Source organism: Hyperolius riggenbachi, chromosome 4, assembly GCF_040937935.1.
Source record: "Hyperolius riggenbachi isolate aHypRig1 chromosome 4, aHypRig1.pri, whole genome shotgun sequence".
In the NCBI taxonomy this organism is placed as follows: domain Eukaryota; kingdom Metazoa; phylum Chordata; class Amphibia; order Anura; family Hyperoliidae; genus Hyperolius; species Hyperolius riggenbachi.
In genome coordinates this window covers 444,952,886-444,979,742 of record NC_090649.1, presented here as the reverse complement: position 1 = coordinate 444,979,742, position 26,857 = coordinate 444,952,886, and the positions used below count along the sequence as shown (strand labels likewise).

The 26,857-nt window shown below is 48.0% G+C and overlaps 2 protein-coding genes across 2 annotated transcripts; one reads left to right on the top strand and one right to left on the bottom strand.

Moving 5' to 3' along the window:
• Positions 1–3,017: 3,017 nt before the first annotated feature.
• On the bottom strand, positions 3,018–16,955 carry CCDC167 (coiled-coil domain containing 167). The gene is made up of 4 exons (XM_068279641.1): positions 16,688–16,955; positions 6,080–6,174; positions 5,057–5,109; positions 3,018–4,785 (listed from the first exon to the last, which is right to left on the bottom strand). Exons 1-4 carry the CDS (start codon positions 16,727–16,729, stop codon positions 4,682–4,684), a joined length of 294 nt encoding a protein of 97 aa, XP_068135742.1. The 5' UTR covers positions 16,730–16,955; the 3' UTR covers positions 3,018–4,681.
• Positions 16,956–17,111: 156 nt separating this feature from the next.
• LOC137504366 (alpha-1,6-mannosyl-glycoprotein 2-beta-N-acetylglucosaminyltransferase-like) lies at positions 17,112–22,756 on the top strand. Its single transcript, XM_068232691.1, has one exon. It carries the CDS (start codon positions 17,688–17,690, stop codon positions 18,963–18,965), a length of 1,278 nt encoding a protein of 425 aa, XP_068088792.1. The 5' UTR covers positions 17,112–17,687; the 3' UTR covers positions 18,966–22,756.
• Positions 22,757–26,857: the final 4,101 nt, after the last annotated feature.

The window sequence follows — 26,857 nt, the reverse complement described above, 5'->3', positions numbered from 1 at the left end:
TACTGCATGCCGCTATATGTCACTATAGTAAACAAGTGTGAGGCAGGGATCAGAACCCAGTAAAGTTATTTAAAATAAACACATGATGTTCCTGCAAAAGAATATTACATACTTACCTCGCCATCAGTTCCTCTTAGAAGCTCACCATCCCTTCCAGTTCTGACAAGATTTTATCAGAACCGGAATATATCAGTTGCTGTCAGTTATAACTGAAAGGACAACTGATGTGCAAGGTAATGTCCATGTTTTCCTATGGCTCAAGTGAGCAAAGTTACAGTTTAGCAGTGTGCTGACCAGGAAGCGGTTATGGGGTAATGACCATTTTTAACATGGAGAACGGAGAATTCCATCGATCACAGTGGACAAACGGAATGCGGGAGAGGAGAAAGAGATTGAAGAGTAGACTACACAGGAGGTAAGTATGACGTGTGTATGGTTATTTTGACTTTTTATTTTTGGTTCAGGTGCTTAAAGGGAACCGAAACTGAGAAAGATCTGGATTTTTCCTTTTAAAATAATTCCAGTTGCCTGCCTCTCCTGCTGATCCTGTCTCTCAGTTTTAGCCACAGCCCCTGAACAAGCATGCAGATCAGGTGCTCTGACTGAAGTCAGACTGGATTAGCTGTATGCCTGCTTCAGGTGTATAATTCAGCCACTGCTGCAGCCAAAGAGATCAGCAGGACTGTCAAGCAGCTAGTATTGTTTAAAAGGAAACATCCGCATACAGTACCTATCAGTTAAAGGGGTTCTGTGGGGGGTTGTGGAAGAGAAAAGTGGACACTTACCTTGGGCTTCTATCAGCCCGGTGCAGCGGTAATGTCCTACGCCGTCCTCCTCCCATCTGCCGTTCTCCGCCGCCAGCCCCGGCCTAAGCGGCATGGGATCCAACTGCGGCTGCGCTAGAGTGGCCGCGCACCCGCTCGCTTCCGCCTGCGTCATCGGAAGCTTACTGCGCAAGCGCAGTACAAGGCTCCGTTGTACTGCGTCTGCGCAGTAAGCCTCAGATGACGCGAGCGGAGGCACGGCAACGCGCATTATTCGTCTGTATGTCAGACGAATAATAGCCCGGTGCCGGCTGCGGGGAACGGCGGATGGGAGCAGGACGTCGTGGGACATTACCGCTGCATGGGGCTCATAGAAGCCCAAGGTAAGTGGCAGTTTTTCTCTTTAGAAACCCCCACAGAACCCCTTTAAGGTTAAAAACATTAAAGTGCACCTGAACTCTTGCACAGGACAAAAGGAAACCATAGAGAAATGCACCCTGTATGTGTTTAGAGAGCTTAGCCTGTAGAATTCCCCTTCATCTGTGACTAAGCACAAGTTGTAATTTGATCCCTCAGCTGTGTCAGCTGGTTGCCATGGCAGAGAGCTAATTGTTAAACACAGGAGGTTAACAATAAGTCTGCTGTTTCTTTAACCTTTATTATGCTGTTACTTATCTTTTAGAGCAGAGAGGAAGTTCTGAGTTCAGATCCCTTTTAAGTGGCTGCAGCCTTGAAGTGCTATGAATCCGCCAGGATAAAAGCACAATATAAATGTGTGTTGTCTATTTACTGCACTGCTGCCTTGTGCTTACAATTTGCCAGTCAGGTCAGCAGGTGGCACTCTAAGTACACGTCACAGTCTCATTTGTGATATTTATTATTTAAAAAAAAAAAAACAACAACATGAACCATAAAGACATCAAAGAATAGAAAAAAAAGATATTTAGAGAGACAAAATATTTTACAAATTTACCTCCCAAAGGAGTTAAATAAACAAGTCCAGTAAAATAAAGTGACATCATATGCAATCATCAGTTTATGTTTGGTTTAAAAATATGAACTACATGATTTTATATTTTCAAAAATAACGCACTTTTTTTTGTCTACAAACCATATGAAATATTATTGGTATATAAAATAGGATAAACAGTATATTTTTTAAGAGAGTCTGAAGCCAAATTAAATACTTCTTTGTACCTGCTAATTATCTTAAAGAGAAACCGTGACCGAGAATTGAACTTCATCCCAATCAGTAGCTGATACCCCCTTTTACATGAGAAATCTACTCCTTTTCACAAACTGATCATCAGGGGGCGCTGTATGACTGATATTGTGGTGAAACCCCTCCCACAAGAAACTCTGTGGACCGTGGTACTCCTGGCAGTTTTCTGTCTGTGAACCTTGTTGCATTGTGGGAAATAGCTGTTTACAGCTGTTTCCAACTGCCAAAAAAGCAAGCAGCAGCTACATCACCTGCCAGCAGTAAAAATGTCACCATGTGATACATGTCAGAATGTAAATCAGGGATTTAAAAAATGTTATAATGGGCAAACACTGACTAATTCATTTATAAATAATTATTGCAAAAATCAAGCACTTTTTGTATTACATTATTTTCACTGGAGTTCCTCTTTAAGCAATATGAGCAGTGCTGAAACGCTGCATTCCTGCGGCAAAATGAGGTCTGTATACCACCCAAATCCCCGGGGCAAAAATCCACTACTTTCCAGGTCATGGATTGTGCTGCCCGGGGGAGGCAGAGCTACAACGCAAAGCTCTGCCTCTACCAGGAAGTGATCCCTGGTTTTTGCCCTGGGGATTTGGGGGTAATAAAGACCTTGTTCTGCCGCGGGAATGCAGCGTTTTAGCACTACTCATATTGCTTAAGATAAATAGCAGGTAAAAAAAATTGGCTTCAGACTCTCTTTAAAAGTGAACCCGCGGCTAACATTGGGTTTGAAAATCAGATACTTACCTAAGAATTGGAAGTCCTCTGGAGTCTTCCCGTATCCTCCTCGCCCACATCGCTGCTCGCTGGGACCCTCTGGAAGATCCGAGCTGCACTCATGTGTGAAGAGGGGAGCGGCGCAAATCTGAAATCCAACAAAACTCTTGTTGGATTTCTTTCAGGGGGTCTGCAACGGTGCTCGGGAGGATGGCGTGGGGAGGCACTACAGGATCCAGAGGTTTTCTTCTTAGGTAAGTATCCATTTTTTGACCAGAGGTTCGCCTCGCGTACATTTCAAGACAATCCCAACACAAAATTAATTCTTATCAAGTAAAAAGTTACAATATCTCCTTAAATTAACAAAATCCTAAAAATCGTTACTGGTGGTCAAGTATTGACTGGATATCACCATCTCCATTGATAAAGCTAAAAGCACCCAGCTGGCCGAGTGCCGACTAGTTCAGCACTCTGAGACTCCTCCCCTCCCCCCATGCACACACACACAGTAGTGTTTACAAAGGTATGTTTGATTCTCCCCCCAGCAGTGGGCGTGAGACCTCTTATCTCCGACTGGTCCTCAGGCAGAACCTCATTGGCTTATATAGCACATTAGAAAGTTAGTGCAACCTAACCTTATGCTATGGTAGGCATGGTTGCAGAGGAGACATCGCTTTCTGTTACACTAGGCTTTTAGTGAAAAAACACAACAGGAATGCAGATCCATTGACCCGCAATGGGACGCTAATCCCGCTACCCCTGGAACTCACTCTCGATAGCTCTGAAGAAATACCACGCACACCAGTCACCACTGGCCATGGCTAAGCTGTATGTGCTGCTGGAACATGGTAGATCTTGCCAGAGCTCCTAGACCCTTATTCAATTCACTTTTTCTCCTAAGATTTCTCCTAGGTGATACTGTCACACCTTATCTATAAAATGCTTCTCAGGCCACCAGCAAGCAAGAAAATACTATTGATAATTTTCACAGTACTTTTTCGCCTACTTTTTGGTACTTTTCAATGCCAGAGTGCAAAAGTTATTTTAACGAGAAGATAAAACATTATCTCCCAGGAAAAAAAAATGTTGTCCAGCAGTAATATTACGGGGTAATAAGGTAGATGGCGGGAGATGTGTCCTGTGTGGATTGGTGTTCCCTGATCGGTCCAGCAGTAGTATAACAGGGTGACAAGTATGGAGGTGTGTCCTCTGTGGAATGGTGTTGCCCAGGCACATGGTCCAGCAGTAATATAACAGGGTGATGAGCAGGAAGATAGTGGGGAGGCGTGTCCTCTGCGGATCAGTGTTGCCCAGTCACATGGTCCAGCAGTAATATAACAGGGTGATGAGCAGGAAGATAGTGGGGAGGCGTGTCCTCTGCGGATCAGTGTTGCCCAGTCACATGGTCCAGCAGTAATATAACAGGGTGATGAGCAGGAAGATAGTGGGGAGGCGTGTCCTCTGTGGATTGGTCTTCCCCCAATCACATGGCCGAGCAGGTATATAATGGGGTTTTGAGGAGGAAGATGGAGGGGTGGTGTGTCCTCTGTATATTGGTGTTCCCCGATCACATGGTCCAGCAGTAATATAATAGGGTGATAAACAGGAAGATAGCGGGGAGGTGTGTCCTCAGTGGATTGTTGTTGCCCAGTCACATGGTCCAGCAGTTATATAATGTGGTGATGAGGAGGGTTTCCTCTGTTGATTGGTCTTTCCCCAATCACATGGCCGAGCAGTTATATATTGGGGTTTTGAGGAGAAAGATGGAGGGGTGGTGTGTCCTAGGTAGATTGGTGTTCCCCGATCACATGGTCCAGCAGTAATATAACAGGGTGATGAGCAGGAAGATAGTGGGGAGGTGTGTCCTCTGTGGATTGGTCTTGCCCAGTCACATGGTCCAGCAGTAATGTAATGAGGTTTTGAGGAGGAAGATGCAGGGGAGGTGTGTCCTCTGTAGATTGGTGTTCCCCGATCACATGGTCCAGCAGTAATACACCATTGCTAGGAGCAGGAAAATGGCAACAGACACCAGCATATTTTTGCGGTTCTCGTGGCGCAGAGTCTTCAGCTCTCTCTCTGTGAATTACCAGAATAGTGGTTAGACAGAGAAAACACAGAGGCCTGTCTATACACAGGCGAATATCAGATCAGATCCACAGTCTAGATGGGGAAACTGCAGCTACAGTCACCGCAGTTTCCTCATCTGTAAAATCTCTCTTTTATAAACATTTTCCCCTACCGTAAAGGTCTATAAAAATATAAATAAACTATTTTCCTTGTATTAAAGCACACTAAAGTGAGAGGGATATGGAGGCTGCCATATTAATTTCCTTTTAGTCAGACTCACCGTAATGAGACATCTTGTTGGTCAGAGAATTCTTCTCTTTCTCTAAAGATTTCCTGCAGATGAAACAGAATCCAGAGTTTTTATTACTCCAGCAAAGCAGTTTTACAATGGAGCATGAACAACCATCAATTTCCTCCCCTCCCAACCATCACTTACCTTCCCCACTCCCCACCGCCCTCCGCTCCCAACCATCACTTACCTTCCCCACTGCCCTCCGCTCCCAACTATCACTTTCCTCCCCCTCCACTCCACTCCCAACCACTTATTTTATTTGCACCCCCAGCCTTTATTTGCACCCCCCCCCCCCATACCTCTGTTCCCAACTATCCTTTTATCACTTACCTCCATTCCTCCACTCCCATCCATCACTTACGTCTGCTCCCAAACATCACTTACCTCCTTCCCTCCGCTCCAAACAATCTCTTACCTCCCCTCCTCACCACCACTTTCTTCCCCACTGTTCCCAACCATAAATTACCCCCCCCCCCCCCATCCATCACTTACACAACCACCCCCCCATCCAGCACTTACCGTCCTTCCTCTACTCCCATCCATTACTTACCTCACTACCTTCACTCTCAACCATTGCTTACTCCCCTCCACCACTCCCAATCATCCCTCCTTCCATTTCAAATCTTCACTTACCTTCCCTGCCCCCCTCCGATCCCAACCATCAGTCACCTTCCTACCTTCACTCTCAAACATCACCTCCGCTCCCAAACGCCTCTAACCGCCGCTCCCAAATATCACTTGCCTCCCCCGTCCCCCTCTGATCCCAACCATCACTTACCTTCCCTCTTCCACTCCCAAACATCACTAACCTGCCCCTCCCCCTTTATCCATCACTTACCCCCTCTCCTCCCAACCATCACTGAAGTCCCTTCCTCCACTCCCAACCATCACTTACTTCCCCTCCCGATTCACCCATCACTTACCCCCCTCCTTCCAACATTTACTGACGTCCCTTCCTCCACTCCCAACCATCACTTACTTTACCCCTCCCCTTCACTCACAATCACTTACCTCCCCTCATTAGTCATCTCCAGCTTGCGTAGCTTGTAGTCTATATCCTCCACGCTGCTCCTGCAGGAAGCTAGCCTCTCCTCCAGCCCATCAATCTGTGGAGACAAACCACAATTACTCACAGAACAAACATCACAGCTGTGACTAGCTCCGCCCTCTGGGGTAAGGAGGCCGAATCATGTGCCTCAGATGGTACATTTATTTATTATACTTGTATGGGAAACACATGAGTTATACTCCACAAACTGCAGGAACAGCCCTTATATCTACCCACTATACCTCACTAGAATATATGACTATAGACAGGAACTGAATTCGCCAAACAATTGGATGTCCTGTTAGAGAAATAAGTGGCTTAAATCGAGGCCACACAATCAACATACAGCGATCCCCATCCATAGAGGGTCTGCAGTTCCTGCTATGCCAGAGGTCTCTCCTGCTGAACACACTGGGTGGTAATGTTTTTTGGATGTAATGATTCTGTGTACTGTACTTGAAGGTAGCCATACATCTAGCGATGATGGGCAGATTCGACCAAGAGACAAATCTCTCCCTAATGAAATCTGATTAGAAAGGGATCTATCAGCTGCCCATACACTGCAGATCGAATCCTGATCAATTTCATGCTGAAATCGATCCAGAATTGGCCTTGTGACGTTGTCTTGCCGGCCCAATGTTGATCTCCAGAATCTCCAATACTATGATTGTTTGGTGAATTTGTTTGTTTACTTTTTACAAGGTAATGTCCATGTTTCCCTATGGCTCAAGTGGGTGATGTTACAGTTTAACAGTGTGCTGACCAGGAAGCTGCTATGGGGTAATGGACATTTTTAAAATGGAGGACGGAGAAATCCATTGATCACAGTGGACAAATGAGAGGAGAAAGAGATTGAGGAGTAGACTACACAGGAGGCAAGTATGATCTGTGTATGGTTATTTTGACTTTTTATTTTCAGTTCAGATTCTCTTTCAAGGTGTTTGTGAAGAATTTTCTTCTACAATACAGTCTCGGTTATCCGGCACCGATGGAGATGGGCTATTACCAGATAATTGTGCTTTCTGGTTGCTTGGGACTCAATATTAAAAATAGGCCTCACTAATACAGTACTATACCCCACAGCAAGACCCCCAATATCCTGCACAGGTGAGGACTGCCTGATGCTGGATATGTGTGCTTGTCGGTTGCTTGAGCAAGAAAATAGCACTAACCTCTCCCCTGTGCAGCAGAAGCAGCTTACTAATTATCCGGGCACCGTCCTCTACACTTCCTGTAGCTCCCAGCTTCTTTCCTGTGTCCTCTGAGTACGGGTCCCGGCATGTTGGGTCGTTTGACATGCCATGACCCGTATATGGATGCAGAGACGCGGCTGGGAGCTGCAGAAGTGTAAAAGACGGCACCTGCCCTGGGGGATCTGTAAGTTCCTTCCGCAACTCTGCACATTACAGAAGTACTGCCCCTGTTGCCCTCCTCAGACATGATGGTTAGCTGAGGCTTCCGGGTGTCTGAGTTTCCAGATAATGGAAATGTTCATGTACATACCATGAACTCTATTAAATGTTAATACAGTAATGTAAAGTATATTAACCTTGGGGGAGTTGTGAAACCCAGCAGGCTCGGACTGAGCCACCGAACTGCCGATTTTTCCATCGGTGGGCCCCGACCGCCCCGCCTCTTGTGGGCCCCAGAGCTGAGGAGGGGGGCACAGCGCAGGAAGGGGGGAAGTGGGCACAGAGTGGCGGGGAGGGGGGGGGGGGAGCCTCCCCCCCTCCCTCACCTAGGGCCCCCCTTACGCGCTCCCCACCCTTCTAGAATTGCAGCCAGCCAGCGGAACGGCTTGCAGCGTGCAGCTGGTCTGGTCTTCTGCACTGACACTGTCCAAACACGCTCTCGCATTACTTCCAGTGAGAGCGTGATTGGACAGTGCAGTGCAGGAGACCAGACCAGCAGCGGCACGCAGAGCTCTTCTCTCGGTAAGTGATTCCCGTTCGCTGCCACTGCTGGCTGCAATTTTGGAGGGGGAAGCATGGAAGGGGGGGAGGCTTCCCCCCCTCCCTGCCGCTCTGTGCCCACTGCCCTGCCCCCCTTACAGCATGGGGGCATCTTTGACATGCCTACCTAACGGGGGGGAGCGCAGAAAGGGGGGCCCTAGGTGAGGGAGGGGGGAGGCTTCCCCCCCTCCACGCCACTCTGTGCCCACTGCCCCCCCCCCCTTCCAGCATGGGGGCACTGAGACCTGCCTAGCCTACCTAATTGGGGGGGGAGCGCGGAAGGGGGGCTCTAGGTGAGGGGGGGGGAGGCTTCCCCCCCTCCTTGATGCTCTGTGCCCACTGCCCTCCTTCCAGCATGGGGGCCCCCACTAACTGGGGACCTGCGTTTGTGGGGATATCTGCCGCCAATCTGATAGCATTTTGTGGGGATATCTGCCGCCAATCTGATAGTATTTTGTGGGGATATCTGCCGCCAATCTGATTGTATTTTGTTGGGAAATCTGCCGCCAATCTGATTGTATTTTGTTGGAAAATCTGCCGCCAATCTGATTGCATTTTGTGGGGATATCTGCCGCCAATCTGATTGTATTTTGTTGGGAAATCTGCCGCCAATCTGATTGCATTTTGTCGGGAAATCTGCTGCCATTTGACTACTTGATGAATTATCATGAGGCATTTTATCTAAAATGTGTCTGGTCAGACCTAATCTCTGTGAATAACACAGCTACTGCCCATGACCCATCATGACTACGCCCATGTTCCAGTACGTGATGACACCCATCTGTTTTTGCCACGGTGTGCCATGTGGACATGCAGGGGTCTAGTCCTGGGAAAAGAAGTGAGTGGACTCACTCGGAAAATTCCTGTGCCGCGCGTAGCGCCAAACATGGGCGTGGTCAAGCACACCGTGGGCGTGGTCATGGGTGGGGCCAAATATACATGACCTTAGCAGTGATGTAAAAGGTCTGCCGAGGAAGTTTGAGCTCTGCCATAGTGTATCCCCCAAAAATAGATGTAATCTGACAGCATTTCACCAAAAAGACACATAATCTGGTAGAAGTTCCTCCAAAATACAGATAATATGGAAGTGGTTCACCCAAAATAGACAATGTGGCAGCAGCAGTTCCACCAACATACACATAATTTGGAAGCAGTTCCCCAAAATACGCGAAACCTGGCAGCGGATCACCCAAAATACACGTAACACCCAAAGGACATATAATCTGGCAGTAGTGGTCCCCCAAACATACACAATCTGGCAGCAGTTCCCCAAAATACACGTAATCTGGCAGCAGCCGGTCCCCTAACATACACATAATTTGGCAGCTGTTCCCCAAAATACATAACAGCGGTTCCACAAAAATGCAGATAATCTGACAGCAGTTCCCCCAAAATAGGTACCCCAAGGTAGCCAGGTCTATAGGTGTCCCCAGTATAAGTAGCCATGAGTATAGTAGTCCCCAGTATATGTAGCCAGAGGTATAGTTGCCTAGTATATGTAGCCAGGGGTATATGTGCCCAGTATATGAGCCAGTGGGATATGTCCCCAGTATATGTAGTCAGGGGTATATGTGCCCAGTATATGTAGCCAGGCGTATATATGCACAGTATATGTAGGCAGGGGTATATGTGCCCAGTATATGTCACCAGGGGTATATATGCCCAGTATATGTAGGCAGGGGTATATGTGCCCAGGTAGCCAGGGGTATATGTCCCCAGTATATGTAGGCAGGTGTATATGTCCACAGTATATGTAGGCAGGTGTATATGTCCCCAGTATATGTAGGCAGGTGTATATGTCCCCAGTATATGTAGGCAGGGGTATATGTCCCCAGTATATGTAGGCAGGGGTATATGTCCCCAGTATATGTAGGCAGGTGTATATGTCCACAGTATATGTAGGCAGGTGTATATGTCCCCAGTATATGTAGGCAGGTGTATATGTCCCCAGTATATGTAGGCAGGGGTATATGTCCCCAGTATATGTAGGCAGGGGTATATGTCCCCAGTATATGTAGGCAGGGGTATATGTCCCCAGTATATGTAGGCAGGGGTATATGTCCCCAGTATATGTAGGCAGGGGTATATGTCCCCAGTATATGTAGGCAGGGGTATATGTCCCCAGTATATGTAGGCAGGGGTATATGTCCCCAGTATATGTAGGCAGGGGTATATGTCCCCAGTATATGTAGGCAGGGGTATATGTCCCCAGTATATGTAGGCAGGGGTATATGTCCCCAGTATATGTAGGCAGGGGTATATGTCCCCAGTATATGTAGGCAGGGGTATATGTCCCCAGTATATGTAGGCAGGGGTATATGTCCCCAGTATATGTAGGCAGGGGTATATGTCCCCAGTATATGTAGGCAGGGGTATATGTCCCCAGTATATGTAGGCAGGGGTATATGTCCCCAGTATACTTAGGCAGGGGTATATGTCCCCAGTATATGTAGGCAGGGGTATATGTCCCCAGTATATGTAGGCAGGGATATATGTCCCCAGTATATGTAGGCAGGGGTATATGTCCCCAGTATATGTAGGCAGGGATATATGTGCCCAGGTTACCCAGGTGTGCCCCCACCCGGAGGGAGCAGAGCAGAGAAGGCGAGCTATGGGGACAGTGGGGATGGGCGGACATCTCCCCCCCCCCCCCCCCATCCCTCAACTTTGTGCTCCCCTTCCTGCCTCTCCCCTCCAGCGTTGTTAAGTGTCGGGCCCGGCGGCGAAAGTGGGCGGAGACTTACCTCGTTCCAGCCGCAAGGGACGCTCCGCTCTGTGTGCGGCTAGTCTGGTCTTCTAGCCGCACACAGAGCGGAGCGTCCCTTGCGGCTGGAAGAAGGCGGAAAGTCTCCGCCCACTTTCGCCGCCAGGCCCGACACTTAACAACGCTGGAGGGTAGAGGCAGGAAGGGGAGCACAAAGGTGAGGGATGGGGGAGATGTCCGCCCATCCCCACTGTCCCCATAGCTCGCCTTCTCTGCGCTGCTCCCCTCCACACAAGCCAGGGTGAACGGCGTTCACTCTGAAGAAAAAGTGGGTGGACGCCGTTCACCCGCGTCCACGCAGGACTCGACCCCTGTGGACATGTCCTTATTGGAGACTGTCCTCAGAAGTGCTCACAATCTATTCCCTACCATAATCATACAAAATTTCTAGAGTACATGTGTATGTGAGCCCAAAATGAAGGGGTTGGGGTGATCGGGGGATAGGCAGGCTGAAACTTTCTTGGTGGGCCCTTGGTGTCCCAGTCCGAACCCGCAAACATTCTAAGAAGTTGGCTTCCACCACTGTGAATGCTACCGGCAATTTGTGCTAGTTGGTTTAGACTGCCGGTTAGTTTCAGTTTTATGATGGACTTTATACTCAGTTGCGTAGCAATAGGGGGTGCAGAGGTAGCGACCGCATCGGGGCCCTTGGGCCAGAGGGGCCCCGTAGGGCCCTCCCTGAACTTCAGCATTAGCTCTCTATTGGTCCTGTGCTCATAATAATCAGTTCTATAGATACTTCGAATAATGGTAATCATTAACAAACTGTTCCCCATCCCCTTATTGCACCTCTGACACTGTAGTTGCCATTGGCAGGTTTTGGCGCGCCATATCATTTGTTATGTACAGAGTGCTTGGGGGGCCCCATGTAAAACTTGCATCGGGGCCCACAGCTTCTAAGCTATGCCACTGTTTATACTATGACTGAACTGATTGCTCTACACAGAATTACCATATTGGTTGGCATATGGCTAGAGTGACCAGACGTCCCGGATTGCCCGGGACACATCCCGGATTCGGGGTCCGCTGTCCCAGGCTTAATGAGGTCCCGGGAAACGTCCCGCTTTCAGCAGCGGGACGTCCCGGCCTCGGGACTCTGGCCACTCTCTCCTCAATGAACTGGCAGCGGCGTCTATAGACGCCGTGCCAGTTCATTGCCCGCAGCCCCGCTCCAGCCTCCTCTTCCGGTGTCTGTTTCCGACACCAGCAGGCGAGCAGGGCTACGGCAAGATGGCTGCCGGAGCTAGGGTTGCCACCTTTTGAATGAGAAAATACCGGCTTTGGGGTGTGGCCTGGAGGGTGTGGCTTAAAAGTGGGAGGGATTTGTTACGGCCCTTTTTTAAAAAGTAAACCAGAAAATTACAAAAATAAACATTAATGCTAAATAGTTTAAAGAACACCGTTAAGGAAAAAAAATCGCCCCTGGTTGGTACTTACCTGGGGAAGGGGAAGCCTCTGACTCCTAATGAGGCTTCCTCCATCCTCTTGGTAAGCCCGATACTATGCTGGGACCCCCGTTGTCGCTGCGCGCAGTAGCAGCTTTCCACTTTCTGGCGAAAATAGCCGAGCCCGATCAGGTCTGCTCTACTGCGCAGGCGCCTGCAAAGTAGGTCAGACCCAATCGGGCACAGCTATTTCTGGCAGAACCTGAGCAGGAAGCCACTAGTGCACATGCCAACAAGCAGCCACAAGGAGATATTGGGGGGTCCCAGTGCTGGATCCCCTCTACTGCTGAAGATGGGGGGGGGGGGGAGTCTCTTTAACATCCAGAGGCTTTTCCCTCCCAAGGTAAGTTCCCCCTAGGGGCACTTCTTTCCTATTATTCATTAATGATACAATTCCACGATCGATAATTTCCAATCACTGCGGTAATCGATCGGATGCAAACGATCCTGCCCCATTAATGACCGAATAACTGGTAGCCAAGTCGATCAGATTACCGGAATTGACCTATATTTCGTATCAATCCCATCAAATTGGCTAGCAGGAATTGGGCCATTAATCGGTATGACTGATCGTTTCTGCCTGATTAACACAGAAATGATCAGTCGCAGAATTGTATCATTAATGGGCACCTTAAAGGTAGCTATACATCAGCAGATTATGGGCAGATTCGACAGACAAATGTATCTCTATTCGAATGTGATTAGAGATAACTTTCTCTCTAGTTGTAGCTGCCCATACACTACAGGCCGATTCCCGTCTGATTTCCGCATGAAATCATCAGGGAATCGGCTGAGCTGCCGAGTCTGCCCTGCGCCCCCCCCCTCCCCCAGTGTATAAATGTGAGTGTGAGTGTGTGTATTTATATTACCTATCCTGTAGCAGCCTCTGTCCATCTCTCTGGAGTCTATCAGCCGCATACACACTGGCAGTGCATGGCGTGTGATGTCAGACGCTATGCACCGCCAGTGTGTATGTAGCTGTTAGAACCCGGAGAGATGGACGGACACCACGCGGAAGGTTGCTACAGGATTGTATAAATGCACACACTACATTACGCTGGCAGCGGCGGGGGTTTCGTCGTTCATTCTGAAATCAGCCGCCATACCACTGCACACTTGACAAACCAATTTCGGCCCGACATCTTGCGCGATCATCGATACGACCAATTTTAGCCCCCAAATTGGTCGATTTGTCGGTCAGGCATGCACTTGTTGGGACAGATTTTCATTCAATTCAATTATAATAATCGAATTGGATTTGTCAATTGGCCACCAAGTCGCCTGAAGTATGGCCACCTTAAGAGTCTGGAAGGAAGGATATGGGCTGATGGAGGGTTGGGGGGATGGGGTTGGGAGAGAGAGGGGGGGGGGGGGGAGAGAGAGGCACACTGTGTGTGAAGCTGTGTCACTGTGACTCTGGTACCTGCTTCCTTGCTGTAACACAGCACTTCAGCTGTGACAAGTGGACTGGGGGACCTCTCTCCACTCTTATCACTGCTGCTTATCAGGGTTAATCATTCACTGGACTTATTCAAATCCAATGGCTGACAGCATGCTTGATGTTTCCAATGTGACCACAGACTGTTCTGATTCTGCTGCCTGGGGGGCTGGGCTGGCTCATTGCACTGCACGTATCACACAGAAATAATGGCAGACACATTCCAGCTCACACAGAAGCACAGTAATTATGTGCTGGCCTGGCTCTGCTGAAGACACACGTCTCTGTACCTCTGTCATTTCTTTCCCTCCACACAGACTGTGAGCCGGTGACTAGCTGAGCAGCTCACTGCAAACAATCCGACCAGGAGGACAAATCACACATCACAGGACACATTGCACGCTGCTCAGGGAAGGCTCACACAGACTGTCTGCTCGGCTCCTCCTTCCCCGAGAATCCTCACTGGTGATTGGCTGGCAGTGCCTGGCCAGCCAATCCAACAACAGAGGAGGGAGAGCTGGCTCCAAGTTGCTCAGCAGCAAGGAGCCTGGGCTAATTTTCCGGCAGATAACGTGCCGGTGAAACTTTTATTCCGGCCCCCGGCTTTTTAGTGAAATTTCCGGTAGGGCCGCCCAGATACCGGCTGGGTGGCAACCCTAGCCGGAGCCCTGTACTGGAGACCTATTTGTGTCACTAGTACAGGGCTTCGGGCGCCATCTTGCCGTAGCCCTGTCAGCGCGGGAGACCAGAGCAGGAGGAACAAGACGGTCCCGGGACGGAGCAGCGCGCCAGAGGCCGGACACTTCTGCCAGGTGAGTAAATGCTTTCTTTTCCAGGTGAAATGTTTGCCCGCATTGTTTCTTTTCTGGTGAAATGTTTGCCCGCATTGTTTTTTTTCCAGGTGAAATGTTTGCCCGCATTGTTTCTTTTCCAGGTGAAATGTTTGCCCGCATTGTTTCTTTTCCAGGTGAAATGTTTGCCCGCATTGTTTCTTTTCCAGGTGAAATGTTTGCCCGCATTGTTTTCTTTTCTGGTGAAATGTTTGCCCGCATTGTTTCTTTTCCAGGTGAAATGTTTGCCCGCATTGTTTCTTTTCCAGGTGAAATGTTTGCCCGCATTGTTTCTTTTCCAGGTGAAATGTTTGCCCGCATTGTTTCTTTTCCAGGTGAAATGTTTGCCCGCATTGTTTCTTTTCCGGTGAAATGTTTGCCCGCATTGTTTCTTTTCTGGTGAAATGTTTGCCCGCATTGTTTCTTTTCTGGTGAAATGTTTGCCCGCATTGTTTCTTTTCTAGTGAAATGTTATTGTTTGCCCGCATTGTTTCTTTTCTGGCGAAATGTTTGCCTGCAGTGCGTTTCTTTTCTGGCGAAATGTTTGCCCGCAGTGCGTTTCTTTTCTGGCGAAATGTTTGCCGCATTGCGTTTCTTTTCTGGTGAAATGTTTGGCCGCAGTGCGTTTCTTTTCTGGTGAAATGTTTGCCCGCAGTGCGTTTCTTTTCTGGTGAAATGTTTGCCCGCAGTGCGTTTCTTTTCTGGCGAAATGTTTGCCCGCATTGCGTTTCTTTTCTGGTGAAATGTTTGCCCGCATTGCGTTTCTTTTCTGGTGAAATGTTTGGCCGCAGTGCGTTTCTTTTCTGGTGAAATGTTTGCCCGCAGTGCGTTTCTTTTCTGGTGAAATGTTTGGCCGCAGTGCGTTTCTTTTCTGGTGAAATGTTTGCCCGCAGTGCGTTTCTTTTCTGGTGAAATGTTTGCCCGCAGTGCGTTTATTTTGTACTGACATGTTGCCCGCATTGCGTTTATTTTGTACTGACATGTTTGCCCGCATTGCGTTTATTGTCTGGTGAAATGTTTGCCCGCATTGCGTTTATTTTGTACTAACATGTTGCCCGCATTGCGTTTATTTTGTACTGACATGTTTGCCCGCATTGCATTTATTTTATACTGACATGTTGCCTATTGCGTTTATTTTCTGGTGTCCGGGGTAACTGTTACTGCATTTATTATTTAATGGTCATAGATGGCTATGTTTGCTGCTTTGTGGTTACGGTATACTATTAGCATCACACAGTTTCTGCACACCCATGATACAAAGTCTCGTTTGTCCACATCATGGCGTAAACACTGCTTTCTTATGCCTCGCTGTTACATCATTACGTTAGCTCCGCCCATACAATGTCATGACCACGCCCATTTTTTCGGGCCCCTCCCCCAGTCTTCGCCGCTGCGTGCTCCTCACTCCTTCCCACTTTTCGCCGCGGCGCGCTGCGCGCGCCGCCCCCCCCCCCCCCCCCCCCCGTCCCAGGTTGGACCCACAAAAATATGGTCACTCTACATATGGCCAGCATACTGATCGCTCCATGGAATGACTACAGTGGTCATATATAGCTGATAGCCTCATGGAATGACTAGATCGGTTGGTGTATGGGCAACTTACTGATCGCTCCATGGAATGACCAAATTGGTTGAGTATGGCCTATGACTGAACTGATCGCTTCATGGAATGTGCGGGTTGGTCGGTGTATGGCCAGATTTAGACTGAAATGATCGCTTCATGGAACAACTGGATTGGAAGATGTATGGCCAGCAACTGACAGGTTGGTGTATGGCCAGCCACTGATAGCTAATTGAGTGACCAGACTGGCCAGTGTATGACCAATCTACTGACCTTTCCATGAAGTGATAGGATTGGTGGGTGTATGACCAACCGTTTGGGCATGGGCACACAACATTAATCCAATGACCACCCTCTAATGCCCATTCCCACAATGCAGGCATAGCGGGAGGATTCTCCATGCCACCCACACTAGCCAACCAGGGCTCGATTTTCATCTTTGGGGACCTGGAAATAAAAGGGTTGCTACGGGCAACAGCACAGCTTTCCGTTAACCTCTATTAAGTGTGGCTAAATCCTGACCAGCCAACCAGATTCCTCCTGTCATGTGAGCAGAGGAAGGTGGGGGGGGGGGGGGTTACCTCTCTGGCCACACTGATCTTCTCCCGCTTCTTCCTCGCCATCCTCCGCTCCTATCCCGGACCGGGCTGTCAGAGATAGACAGACACGTCTCCTTCCTGCACATGGGCGGCTGAGGCCCGGCCCGCCATCTTTGCTGTGGGCAGAACTAGTCGCGCCTGATTACACCAGCGGGCGGCTCCGACATTCAACTCCTGCCGATAGCAAGGGGGCATCTACGGAAGGACTCCGGGCGTGCTTTAACGGGCACCGAGGTTTCGCAAGCGCCGCTTACTGGCACATCTGCCCACATTAAAGATGGCGGAATATGCCTCGCCTCGATATTGGCGTAGTCTACAGCGGACACGCCCCCGGTGGGCGGGTTCTGTTGTTTGTCTGCCCCGTCAGCGCTCAGCCATTGGCAAGGGGAATGTATGACGTCACGGAGTCCGTGGCTGGCTGAAGTTCAGTCAGAGCTGCTGAGAGGAGCGCGAGACGGGCGACTCTGTGGGCTGCTTGGCAACGGGGGAGGCGCGGGGGTCCAGCAACAGTGTGCAGGAGGAGTGGTAAGCTCAGGCAGGGGGATATATAATACAGGGGTAGGTCAGGTGAAACAGGGGGTAGCTGGAGTACAGGAGAGGCAATAACCTCAGGGGATATATATTATAGTAGAGGGATAGTTCAGGTGAAGTGAGAAAGGAGGTATTTAGAGTTCAAGAGGCACAATAATCTTAGGCTGGGGTATATAGCAGATAGGAAGGCAAGCCACCTGAGGCGGGGGATATCTAGGGTCAAAGAAGGGCAATAGTCTCAGGTGGGGGTCCCTGAGTTGTTAGTATATTCAGCATTAGCTGGGACATTTGGGATAAGGTGTCAGAATTGGGGATAATTAGTATGGAGATGGGGCAGGTTGGAGGTCAGAGGGGCATTCTAGACATGAGGGGGTAACATGGAGTGAGTTGGGTCAGGTGTTAGCAGAGGGTATTAAGGAATCCCCCCACCTCCCCCGGCCTCCTCCTCACCATGCGGCTGACGTTGCACAAGAAGAAGATCGCCACCTTGCTCCTACTCCTGGGAATGGGCTTCGCCTGGCTGATGCTTGCCTCCCCCAGCAGAGATGGAGGGTCGTCTGAGCCCTTCCCAGGGCCATCACTGCCCATCGAGGTCAAACACCCCTCCGGCTTCCAGCTGCCCCGCGGCTCACCTTTGCAGATGAGGCTGCACGCCTACCGCAATAACTTCCGGCAGCCCATCTTCAACACTGATCGTTTCCCAGATCGCCCAGAGCTGGTGGTGGTGGTACAAGTGCGTGGGGGTCTAGGAAGCGGCTCCCGGCTGAGGCTGCTGGCGGAGTCCCTGCAGACCGCTGGACCAGGGGCCACAGGACGTTTACTGCTGGTGCTGAGCATGGAGAACCCATGCCCTGAAGCTGCCAAAGCCATGCAAGACATAGACTTCTGCCAGGTCATGCCAGTCTACTTCCCATACAGCCTGAGCTTCTACCCGGGTGAGTTTCCTGGCTCTGACCCAGCTGACTGCCCAAGGGACTATCCCAAGGAATCTGCCATATTGAAAGGGTGCAACAATGCAGAATACCCCGACAGCCATGGGCACTACCGTGAGGCAGCCTTCACTCAGGAGAAACACCATTGGTGGTGGAAGCTGCATTATACGTGGCAGACTCTGCGAGAAGTGATCGGGTTCACTGGGCATGTCCTGTTTTTGGATGAAGGAAGCTACCTGCTGCCAGACTGGCTCCATGTTCTAAGACTGATGCAAAAGCAATGCAAAGAAGATGGGTGCCACTTGCTCAGTCTGGGTGGTACATCAGATCCCGACCAAACGGCGGACCCCCAGCAGCTGGAGGAGGGTGGGTTTGTAGCACCTAGGCATCGTTCTGCCATAGCCATGCCAAGGGCAGTGTATTTCCAGCTGATGGGCTGCTTGGAGGAATTCTGCAGCTATGATGACTATAACTGGGACTGGAGCCTCCAGTACATCTCCGCCACATGCTTGGCTCACCCATTAAAAGTTCTGTCCACCCGCCTCCCCCGGATCATCAACCTCCCCGCCCAGGGGAACGATCGAGGCATGTGTGCACGCACCGGACCCTGCCCCGACATCGACGCAGCCTCACAAGCCCTCCGGGAGAAGGTGAGGGAGCTGAGCGGCCGCCTCTTCCCGAAAACTCTCACCGTGTCTTCTCGGGTGCAGGATGTGCGGAACCCTCCACCTATGAAAAACGGAGGCTGGGGGGACATCAGAGACCACGCTCTGTGCCAGAATTATGCCAGGCTGTGAGTGCCAACTTCCCTTTTCTGGTGACCAAATAACTAAAACTTCGACCAAAGCTAGAAAAAAAATTACTCAGGAATTTTTATGACGTTCGTTTTACATGTTCTGAAAGAAGAAACCCAACAGACTCTGCCAAAGTGCTGCTCTTCCCCTGGTGCCATCAGTCAATTCAATTTACTGTCACCTGGGGCCTTTTGTCGATACCTTCACCAAGGTGCCTTCTGCCAATATGACTGTTTACTGTCACAGAGGAGCCTTCCGCCAATACTATTTACTATCACCAAGGAGCCTTCTGCCAATACTTATCTACCCAAACCAAGGTGCCCTTTGCAGATACAGCTATTTACCCTCACAAGGTGCCTGCAACACAGAGACAAGTGTTTTTTGTTTTGTTTGTTTTTTTATTTTTGTTTTCAAGAGCTTCATTATTTCTGGAAATACCAGGTTTTCTGCTTGCCAATTGCTGCGAGGAAAGTACAGTTATAAGTTCAAAGTCTTTTGCTGAGTGATTCATGGAGTTACTCATTGAAGATTTTTGACGTGACTTTATGACAACCCGCTGTCAAGTATCCTCCTTTGCTCAACCAAAGAGTTTTTTTCACGTTATTTCCCGTTCTCGCACATGTAACTGTGTCTGTAATCTGTGCCTTCTGCTCGGGAGGCCTCTACTGGCACTTATTGCCAATCTTTACCATGGCGCTGCTGCAATCTATGCTATTTGTTGGGGATCTATGCAAATAGGATGTCATATTTTTTAAAGTTGACATGCTGGGGCGCACTTTAGTAGTTACATGGCCCCATGATATGTAAAAACATTTTATAATGTAGCCTTGTGGGAATTGTGGGCAGTTTTTGACGTAGGGAGCGGTGTAATCCTCAGCAGCCTATCGGTGCTCGATTTTTTTTTTCTCTATGACCAAAGGTGAAATTTGTCTGCTGTGGGTTCAGCGCACTTTGAACTGGTCCTACACTTTACAATATTGTACAGTCAATCTTACCATTCCAGGTAGCGAAGGAGCTTATTCCAGAAATCTGTTGAGAGTAATCGTTTGATCGCTATTATTGTGGATAGGATTGTACAATCACGTTTGTATGGTGAATGGCCACATTTTAAGGCTTGTACACACCATGCGCTTTTCCTGACAGATCGGTCGATAATTTCTGGCATGTCCAATCGAGAAAGGGGTCTTTTTTTTTTTTTTTTTGCAGTCCTGATCTCAAAATCGATCCATGCCTTAGATCGAAAGCAAATTGGACATGCTCGAAACTATCATTCGATCTGGCGGGAAAATTGCATGGTGCGTATAAGCCTTTAGACTCTCTTAGCTGCCTTGTTGAATATACCCCCTTGTGTTATTTCATGCTTTGAATTGTTTTTGACAATTGCCGTCTGTGCCTTATAACGTTTGAAAATTGTGTCTGCGCATATCTGTGACAGATTTGGGGTCCTTTCGCATTATGCAGGTTGCGACCATTGCGCTCGAGGTGCAGTGCGACCACACAGTGAGGCGTACAATGAAAGTAGGTGTCGCCACTGTAAACGCACACGTGTCCTGTCGCACCACACTCAATGTGAATATCACTGCATTGCGTCGCCATGGTATTGTCTGTTGTGACGGAATGCAATGGATACAGTACGAAAGGACCCTGAGGGATAAAGAGACTGGTCATTCTTGTTCTGTAATAAGGTCTCCTATAGCTGCTGTACCAGTCATTGAATGAGTTCTGTGGATGTTATAGCTGTGACAAGGTACAGTTTGTGCCTGGAGTCAGGGCGTTTCTACACCTGAGCCGACCCATAGCAATTGTTTAGCTAGCCAAATCAGAGTGTATCCTAGTCACTCATGTGTACAGAGAGGACTTATAACAGCCAGCTGCCAGTATAATGTCACTGGAGGACACTGAGTACCTCTCAGTCATGTTTGTTTTGTGCAATAGTGACTTCATTATACAAATGTTATTTTTATCATCCCTGCAGTCAGTTTTCTGCGGTTTCTATGCACTGAGTGTAACTTTACCAAACTGTCACTAAATTGGGTGTAACTTTTAGCAACCTGTCACTAATTTAACTGTAACTTTCCAAACTGTCACTAATTGGGGTGTAACTTTAACCAATTTGGGTGTCATTTTATCAAACCGTCACCAATTTTTATCCGACCGGCCAGCAAGTAAGGATTCACCTGAGGTGAGAGCGATATGGAGGCTGCCATATTTATTTCCTTGTAAACAACACCAGTTGCCCGACAGTCTTGCTGATCTTTCAGTCATCAATAGTGTCTAAATCCCAACCCTGAAACAAGCGTGCAACTAATACAGTCAGATTTCAGTCAGAAACTCCTGATCTGAATGCTTGTTCAGTGTGTATGGCTAAAAGTATTAGAGACCGAGGAGCAAGCAGCAGGACAGACGGGCAATCTGTATGGTTTAAAAGGAAATGCATATGTCCGCCTTCATATCCCTCTCAGTTCAGGTGTGTTTTAAAGGACAACTGAAGTGAGAGGGATATGGAGGCTACCATATTTATTTCCTTTTAAACAATACCAGTTGCCTGGCAGCCCTGCTAATCTGTTTGGCTGCAGTAGTGTTTGAATAACACCAGCCAGAAACAAGCATGCAGCTAATAATGTCAGATCTGACAATACTGTCAGGAACACCTGATCTGCTGCATGCTTGTTCCGGGTCTATGGCTGAAAGTATTAGAGGCAGAGGATCAGCAGGACAGCCAAGCAATCTGTGTTGTTTAAAGGAAATAAATATGTCAACCTCCATATACCTCTCACTTCAGTTGTCCTTTAAGCATTTACAGAGCACAAGAAATGTGTTGGGGAATGATTATTGAGGCCCCAGAGATGGAACTTGCTAATTTTTTATAGTTTAGAGAATTACCCTTATATGCAAACCTCAGCTCAGCAGGATGAGGAAGCTGCGGCTAATCAATAGAAGTGTAAAGCATTACCCTTATATGCAAATCTCAGTAGGCAGTGGAAGCTGCGGCAGGTGCACACAGGGTCTTCCAGCGATCAGTGGTGTAAGTGAGCCCACTGCTATATTATTCATTGGTGGCATTCATTACCGCAGCTTCCTCTTCCTGATGAGCGGAGATTTGCATGTTGGGAAGATTCTCCAGCGAAGGCTGATCAGTGTCTGGAACACCTCATCTGAGGGGGAGGAGCTGTGTGTCGCCGGAAAAAGTTTATAACAGGAGACAAACCCCTTCAAAACTTCTATGATAGTTTAAAAAAAAAATCTTTCAGGAGTGAAAGACCTAAAGATCAGCTCCTGCCAGAAATATTTGCTTTAGTTTTGGTGGTGTGGAAAAGGGATTGGATTTTATTATTGATGTCTGTGTCCCCATCTGGCATTTCCCCTCACTTCCTGTAATGAAAAGGAATTGGGTAGATCTCACCTTTGGGGTCAAAGGCAACAACTAGAGAAACTATTATTTTATTGAGTAGTGAAGAGTCCCGTCTTTTGTCAGGTTTGTCCTGCTGTCATTTCCTGTCACTGAGGCCCCTAGAAGTCTAATGGAAGCCAGGGAGGTCTTGGGGGGCACAAACAGAAGTAACAATCTGACAGAAGTTATAACCCTTCACACCCGAGGTTCAGATGGATGTAATGTCCATCAGGTGTTCCCGTTAGCTCCTGTGTATGATATCTCAGACGCCGCTCGGAGCTCCTCACATTGATGTTGTCACCGATAATTGCCTTCTTACGTGCTTGGCTCCCGAGTTATGAGTTCAGTGCTTCATATTAGTGCCTGTGTGTATGAAATCTGGATTCAGCCGGCTTGGGGGGGTTTATGGGGGCACCAGTGACAGTCTGAGCAGGTGGGTGGGGGGGCCGTTATATAAACGTCAACATCTGTGAGTTTCTGGCATGATATGACGCAACAGGAAACTGTCAGGGTGGACACGTGAAAGCTAATGTGTTTTATTTGTTTGCAAAGATACCAGTTCTGGGATCACAGGCTATTTAATTTACGACTTCAGGTCCATACACAAGCTCAACAAAAGTCGCTGAAACCAGATAGTTAAAATTGACTTTACAAAGACTTGTCTTTTTTTACTTTCCGCACACCAATATTGCAAACGAACAACTTATTTAAATACCATGTATGCAAGTGGTAATGACACTACGCACGACCTGTGCGCATTCAGTAGCCCACGTGGCCAACTGCAAGATATCTGCCCGACATTCGTCGAGTTGATCCGCCAGACAGATTGGGCAAAATGCCTGATTTTGGTCAATAGTGGTTGGATACATTTTTTTTACATAATTGTTGTCTGATACGGCACAAACTGTTGTTCGGATGTTTCAAACGACTTTTGTTGAGCATGTGTACAAGGGGTTAGCGGGTCACAGACCTGGAACAAGCATGCTGTACTCGAGTGCCCTAACACCCCCTGGCTGCACAGCTCGAGAGCTGCAGAGTACAGTGCAAGCAGAAAATAACTAAAAATGTGGTGAGAAAAGTTGTCAACTTTTTTTAGTTTTGGTAGAAATGGCCTTTGTTCAGTGGGGCTGGGTTAGCTGGTGCAGGAAAGGGATTCTGTAGAGGACTGGGTGGAAGAGTTCAGTGGCTCCGATGAGATAAGAGCAGGATCCTGGCTGGTAGACCACTTCCTGTTATTGTGGTGGGGGGGGGGGGGGGTCGGCAGGTCTATCCTGTGTCTCCTCTATTATCTGTGTAATGAAGAGCAGCACTCAGGAGAGGACAAAGAGAGGGTTTTGATTTTGGTTTTCTTTGCTTGGATAATGATCTCTTCACTTGTGGTTCCAGCTGGTTTGTGATGCTAATTTCTGCTCCTGCAGACCTGACTCTTCTATGGTTTCATTTCCTGTCGAGCAGGTGTACCACCAAGCGAAACGCTTGCATAACACGGCTAGCAAGCGGAACAGTTAGTGTGTAACGCCCAGCTAAACCCAGAAGTGAACAAGGCACATTCTCACAGAATCGACTTGATTAGTGTAAAGTGACTGACGCAAGTTCTAACATTCCCTTGTTAGCTGTGCTTGCCTGCAGCTGTCCACCTCTCCATACAGGCTTACACCTCTTCCGCCTGCAGCTGTTAATCGGCTCAGTGTATAGGCACCTTAAAGAGAAACTCCGACCAAAAATGTAACTTTTATCCCAATCAGTAGCTGATACCCCCTTTTACATGAGAAATCTATTCCTTTTCCCAAACAACAACAACAACAACAAATAACATTTGTAAAGCGCTTTTCTCCCGTGGGACTCAAAGCGCATAAGCATGGCTCCGACCATCGTGGTACAGAGGAAGAATTTTATAAATCTGGAAATGCCAGGCTAAACAGGTGGCTTTTCAGTCTGGATTTGAATAGCTCCAGGGATGGTGCTGTCTTTACTGGGTGTGGTAGGGAGTTCCAAAGAGTAGGGGCAGCATGACAGAAGGCTCTGTCTCCAGATTTTTTGAGGTGCACTCTGGGAGTGACCAAGTTTATAGAACTTGCTGATCTGAGGTTGTGAGAGGTGTGGTGCAGCTTCAGCAAGTCCTTCATGTATCCAGGGCCCAGATTGTGCAGGGATTTGAATGTCAGCAGTCCAAACAGACCATCAGGGGGCGCTGTATGACTGATATTGTGGTGAAACCCCTCCCACAAGAAACCCCTCCCACAATAAAAGTACATACTTTTTTTTGGGCAGTTTCTTGTCTGTGAACCTTGTTGCATTGTGGAAAATATCTGTTACAGCTGTTTCCAACTGCCAAAAACCATGCAGCAGCTACATCACCTGCCAACACTAAAATGTTCACTGGAGTTGCTCTTTAAAGGACCACTATCGCGAAAAAAGTAGGCAGTTAAAAAATGTGACAGATGACAGGTTTTGGGCCAGTCCATCTTTTTAAGGGGGATTCTCAGGTTCTTTCTAAAGCTGGCCACTAATGGTCCAATTTCTAGCAAAAAATCGTTCGAGCGATCAGAAATTCTGATTGTACGAAAAATCGTTCACTACACCATCAACTAACCAATCATTGCTTCCTATCTATCACGACCACCAAGAAAATCCAAATTTTCGTCCGGCGAAAATTCATTCGGGCGACATTTTTTTCACTCATTCATAATCGATTGTGTCCACCAATGGAGATTATTTACAACCAATCCGATCAGAATTTCTGATTGCTCGAACGATTTTTCGCTAGAAATTGGACCGTTAGTGGCCAGCTTTAGTTTTCAACAGCATTTCCTGAACAGCAGTTTAACTGCCAAAATAGCAAGATACCAGCCGGCCTCCCTAATCACTTGCACACTATTATGTCAGTTAGATTTTGCAACTGTTGTTCAGGAAATGCTGTTGAAAACAAAGAAAGACCTGAGAATCCCCCTTAAAAAGATGGACTGGCCCAAAACCTGTCATCTGTCACAATTTGTAACTGCCTACTTTTTTCGCGATAGTGGTCCTTTAAGTAGCAGATGATAATCCAGCATTTTCTTTCTATACACTATTTATCAGCTTGATTCCTGGTTGACTTTGTCTTGAAACATTTTTGGATGTAGTGGGGCTCTGTAAGAGCATTAAAAGGGCACCTGAAGTGAGAGGGATACGGAGGCTGCCATATTTATTTCCTTTTAAACAACACCAGTTGCCTGGCAGTCCTGCTGATCTTTTTAGCATCAGTAGTGTCTGAATCACTCACCTGAAACAAGCATGCAGCCAATCCGGTTTGACTTCAGTCAGAACATCTGATCTGCATGCTTGTTCAGGGGCTGTGGCTGAACGTAGTAGAGGGAGATGATCAGCAGGACACACGTGACGTAATCGCACGCTACGATATGAGGCACCCCGTACCATCGCACCTCAGCTTTACGGCTGGGTTTGGCCGGGTAATATTCGGCTTTCATGGTGAATCACCTGTAGAGCCACTATAAAGATACATTCATTACTTTTTATTCTGATGACACAGCGGACATAAAGAGTAGGTCGGCTTCTCACTGACTCAAGTCTCCACCTAACCTGCTGCTCATCGCCGTAACGATCGTCAATTATCTTATGCTTTATTGCTGTATGATTATAATAAGTGCTGCTGACCTATTAAGGGGAGCGTTTATGGGCGACATTTACCAGCAGAGTCTCCGCCCGTTATAAACGATCGCAGCACAGGCACTATACAGTACACCTGCCGCTTTCCTCACTAGAATAAATACATCTAATTTACGTTGTGCAGGCGTAAGATCCATGAGATTTGTGTTATGAGAGCCAGATATGGTGGGGATCCATTAGCTGCACATTTTCCAAGCAATTTTAACCTGACACTGAGCCAAGTATACTCAGCAGCTACTATGCTTGTCTCCATTTCAAGCTGCAAAGTACACGCGTGCAAATTCAGAAACTGCACCTCGCTGATCATCTCTAGAGATCATTCGTGAGATTTTTCCGGCTGGCATGCAGGCTGTAGGCTGCTTAGAATCGGGCTGGTCAAACGCACTTCCTGCTATTTTTTTTTATTCGCCAATCCCAAGCTGCGCACTACCTCTAATCTCCGGGAACCACGCCGCTAGCGAGTGGTGCGCATAATACATTTGGGGATCTGCCTGTCTGTGGGCAACCCAATGTTTACAGGAAGATTGCGTAGCTACATCACTTGGCTACATGGGTTATTATAGTTTGAGCTTCAGGCGATAGGTAGACATCATCGCCATGACGAAGGGCAAACAGCCCAAATTATATATTTATATTTTCCAAATATAGATGTGTCCTGACTTGTGAGCAATTTGAGTGTCTAAAGGGGCCCACACATTACGCATTTTGCAACATCGATATCTGGTCAATTTGATCATGGTTCAATGATTGAATCTGGCAAAGATTGACGACCGGCTGACCTTTGGCCGGTCTATTCCCCCCACCCCCACCACCAAAGGCTCACTTGTCCACCAGCGCC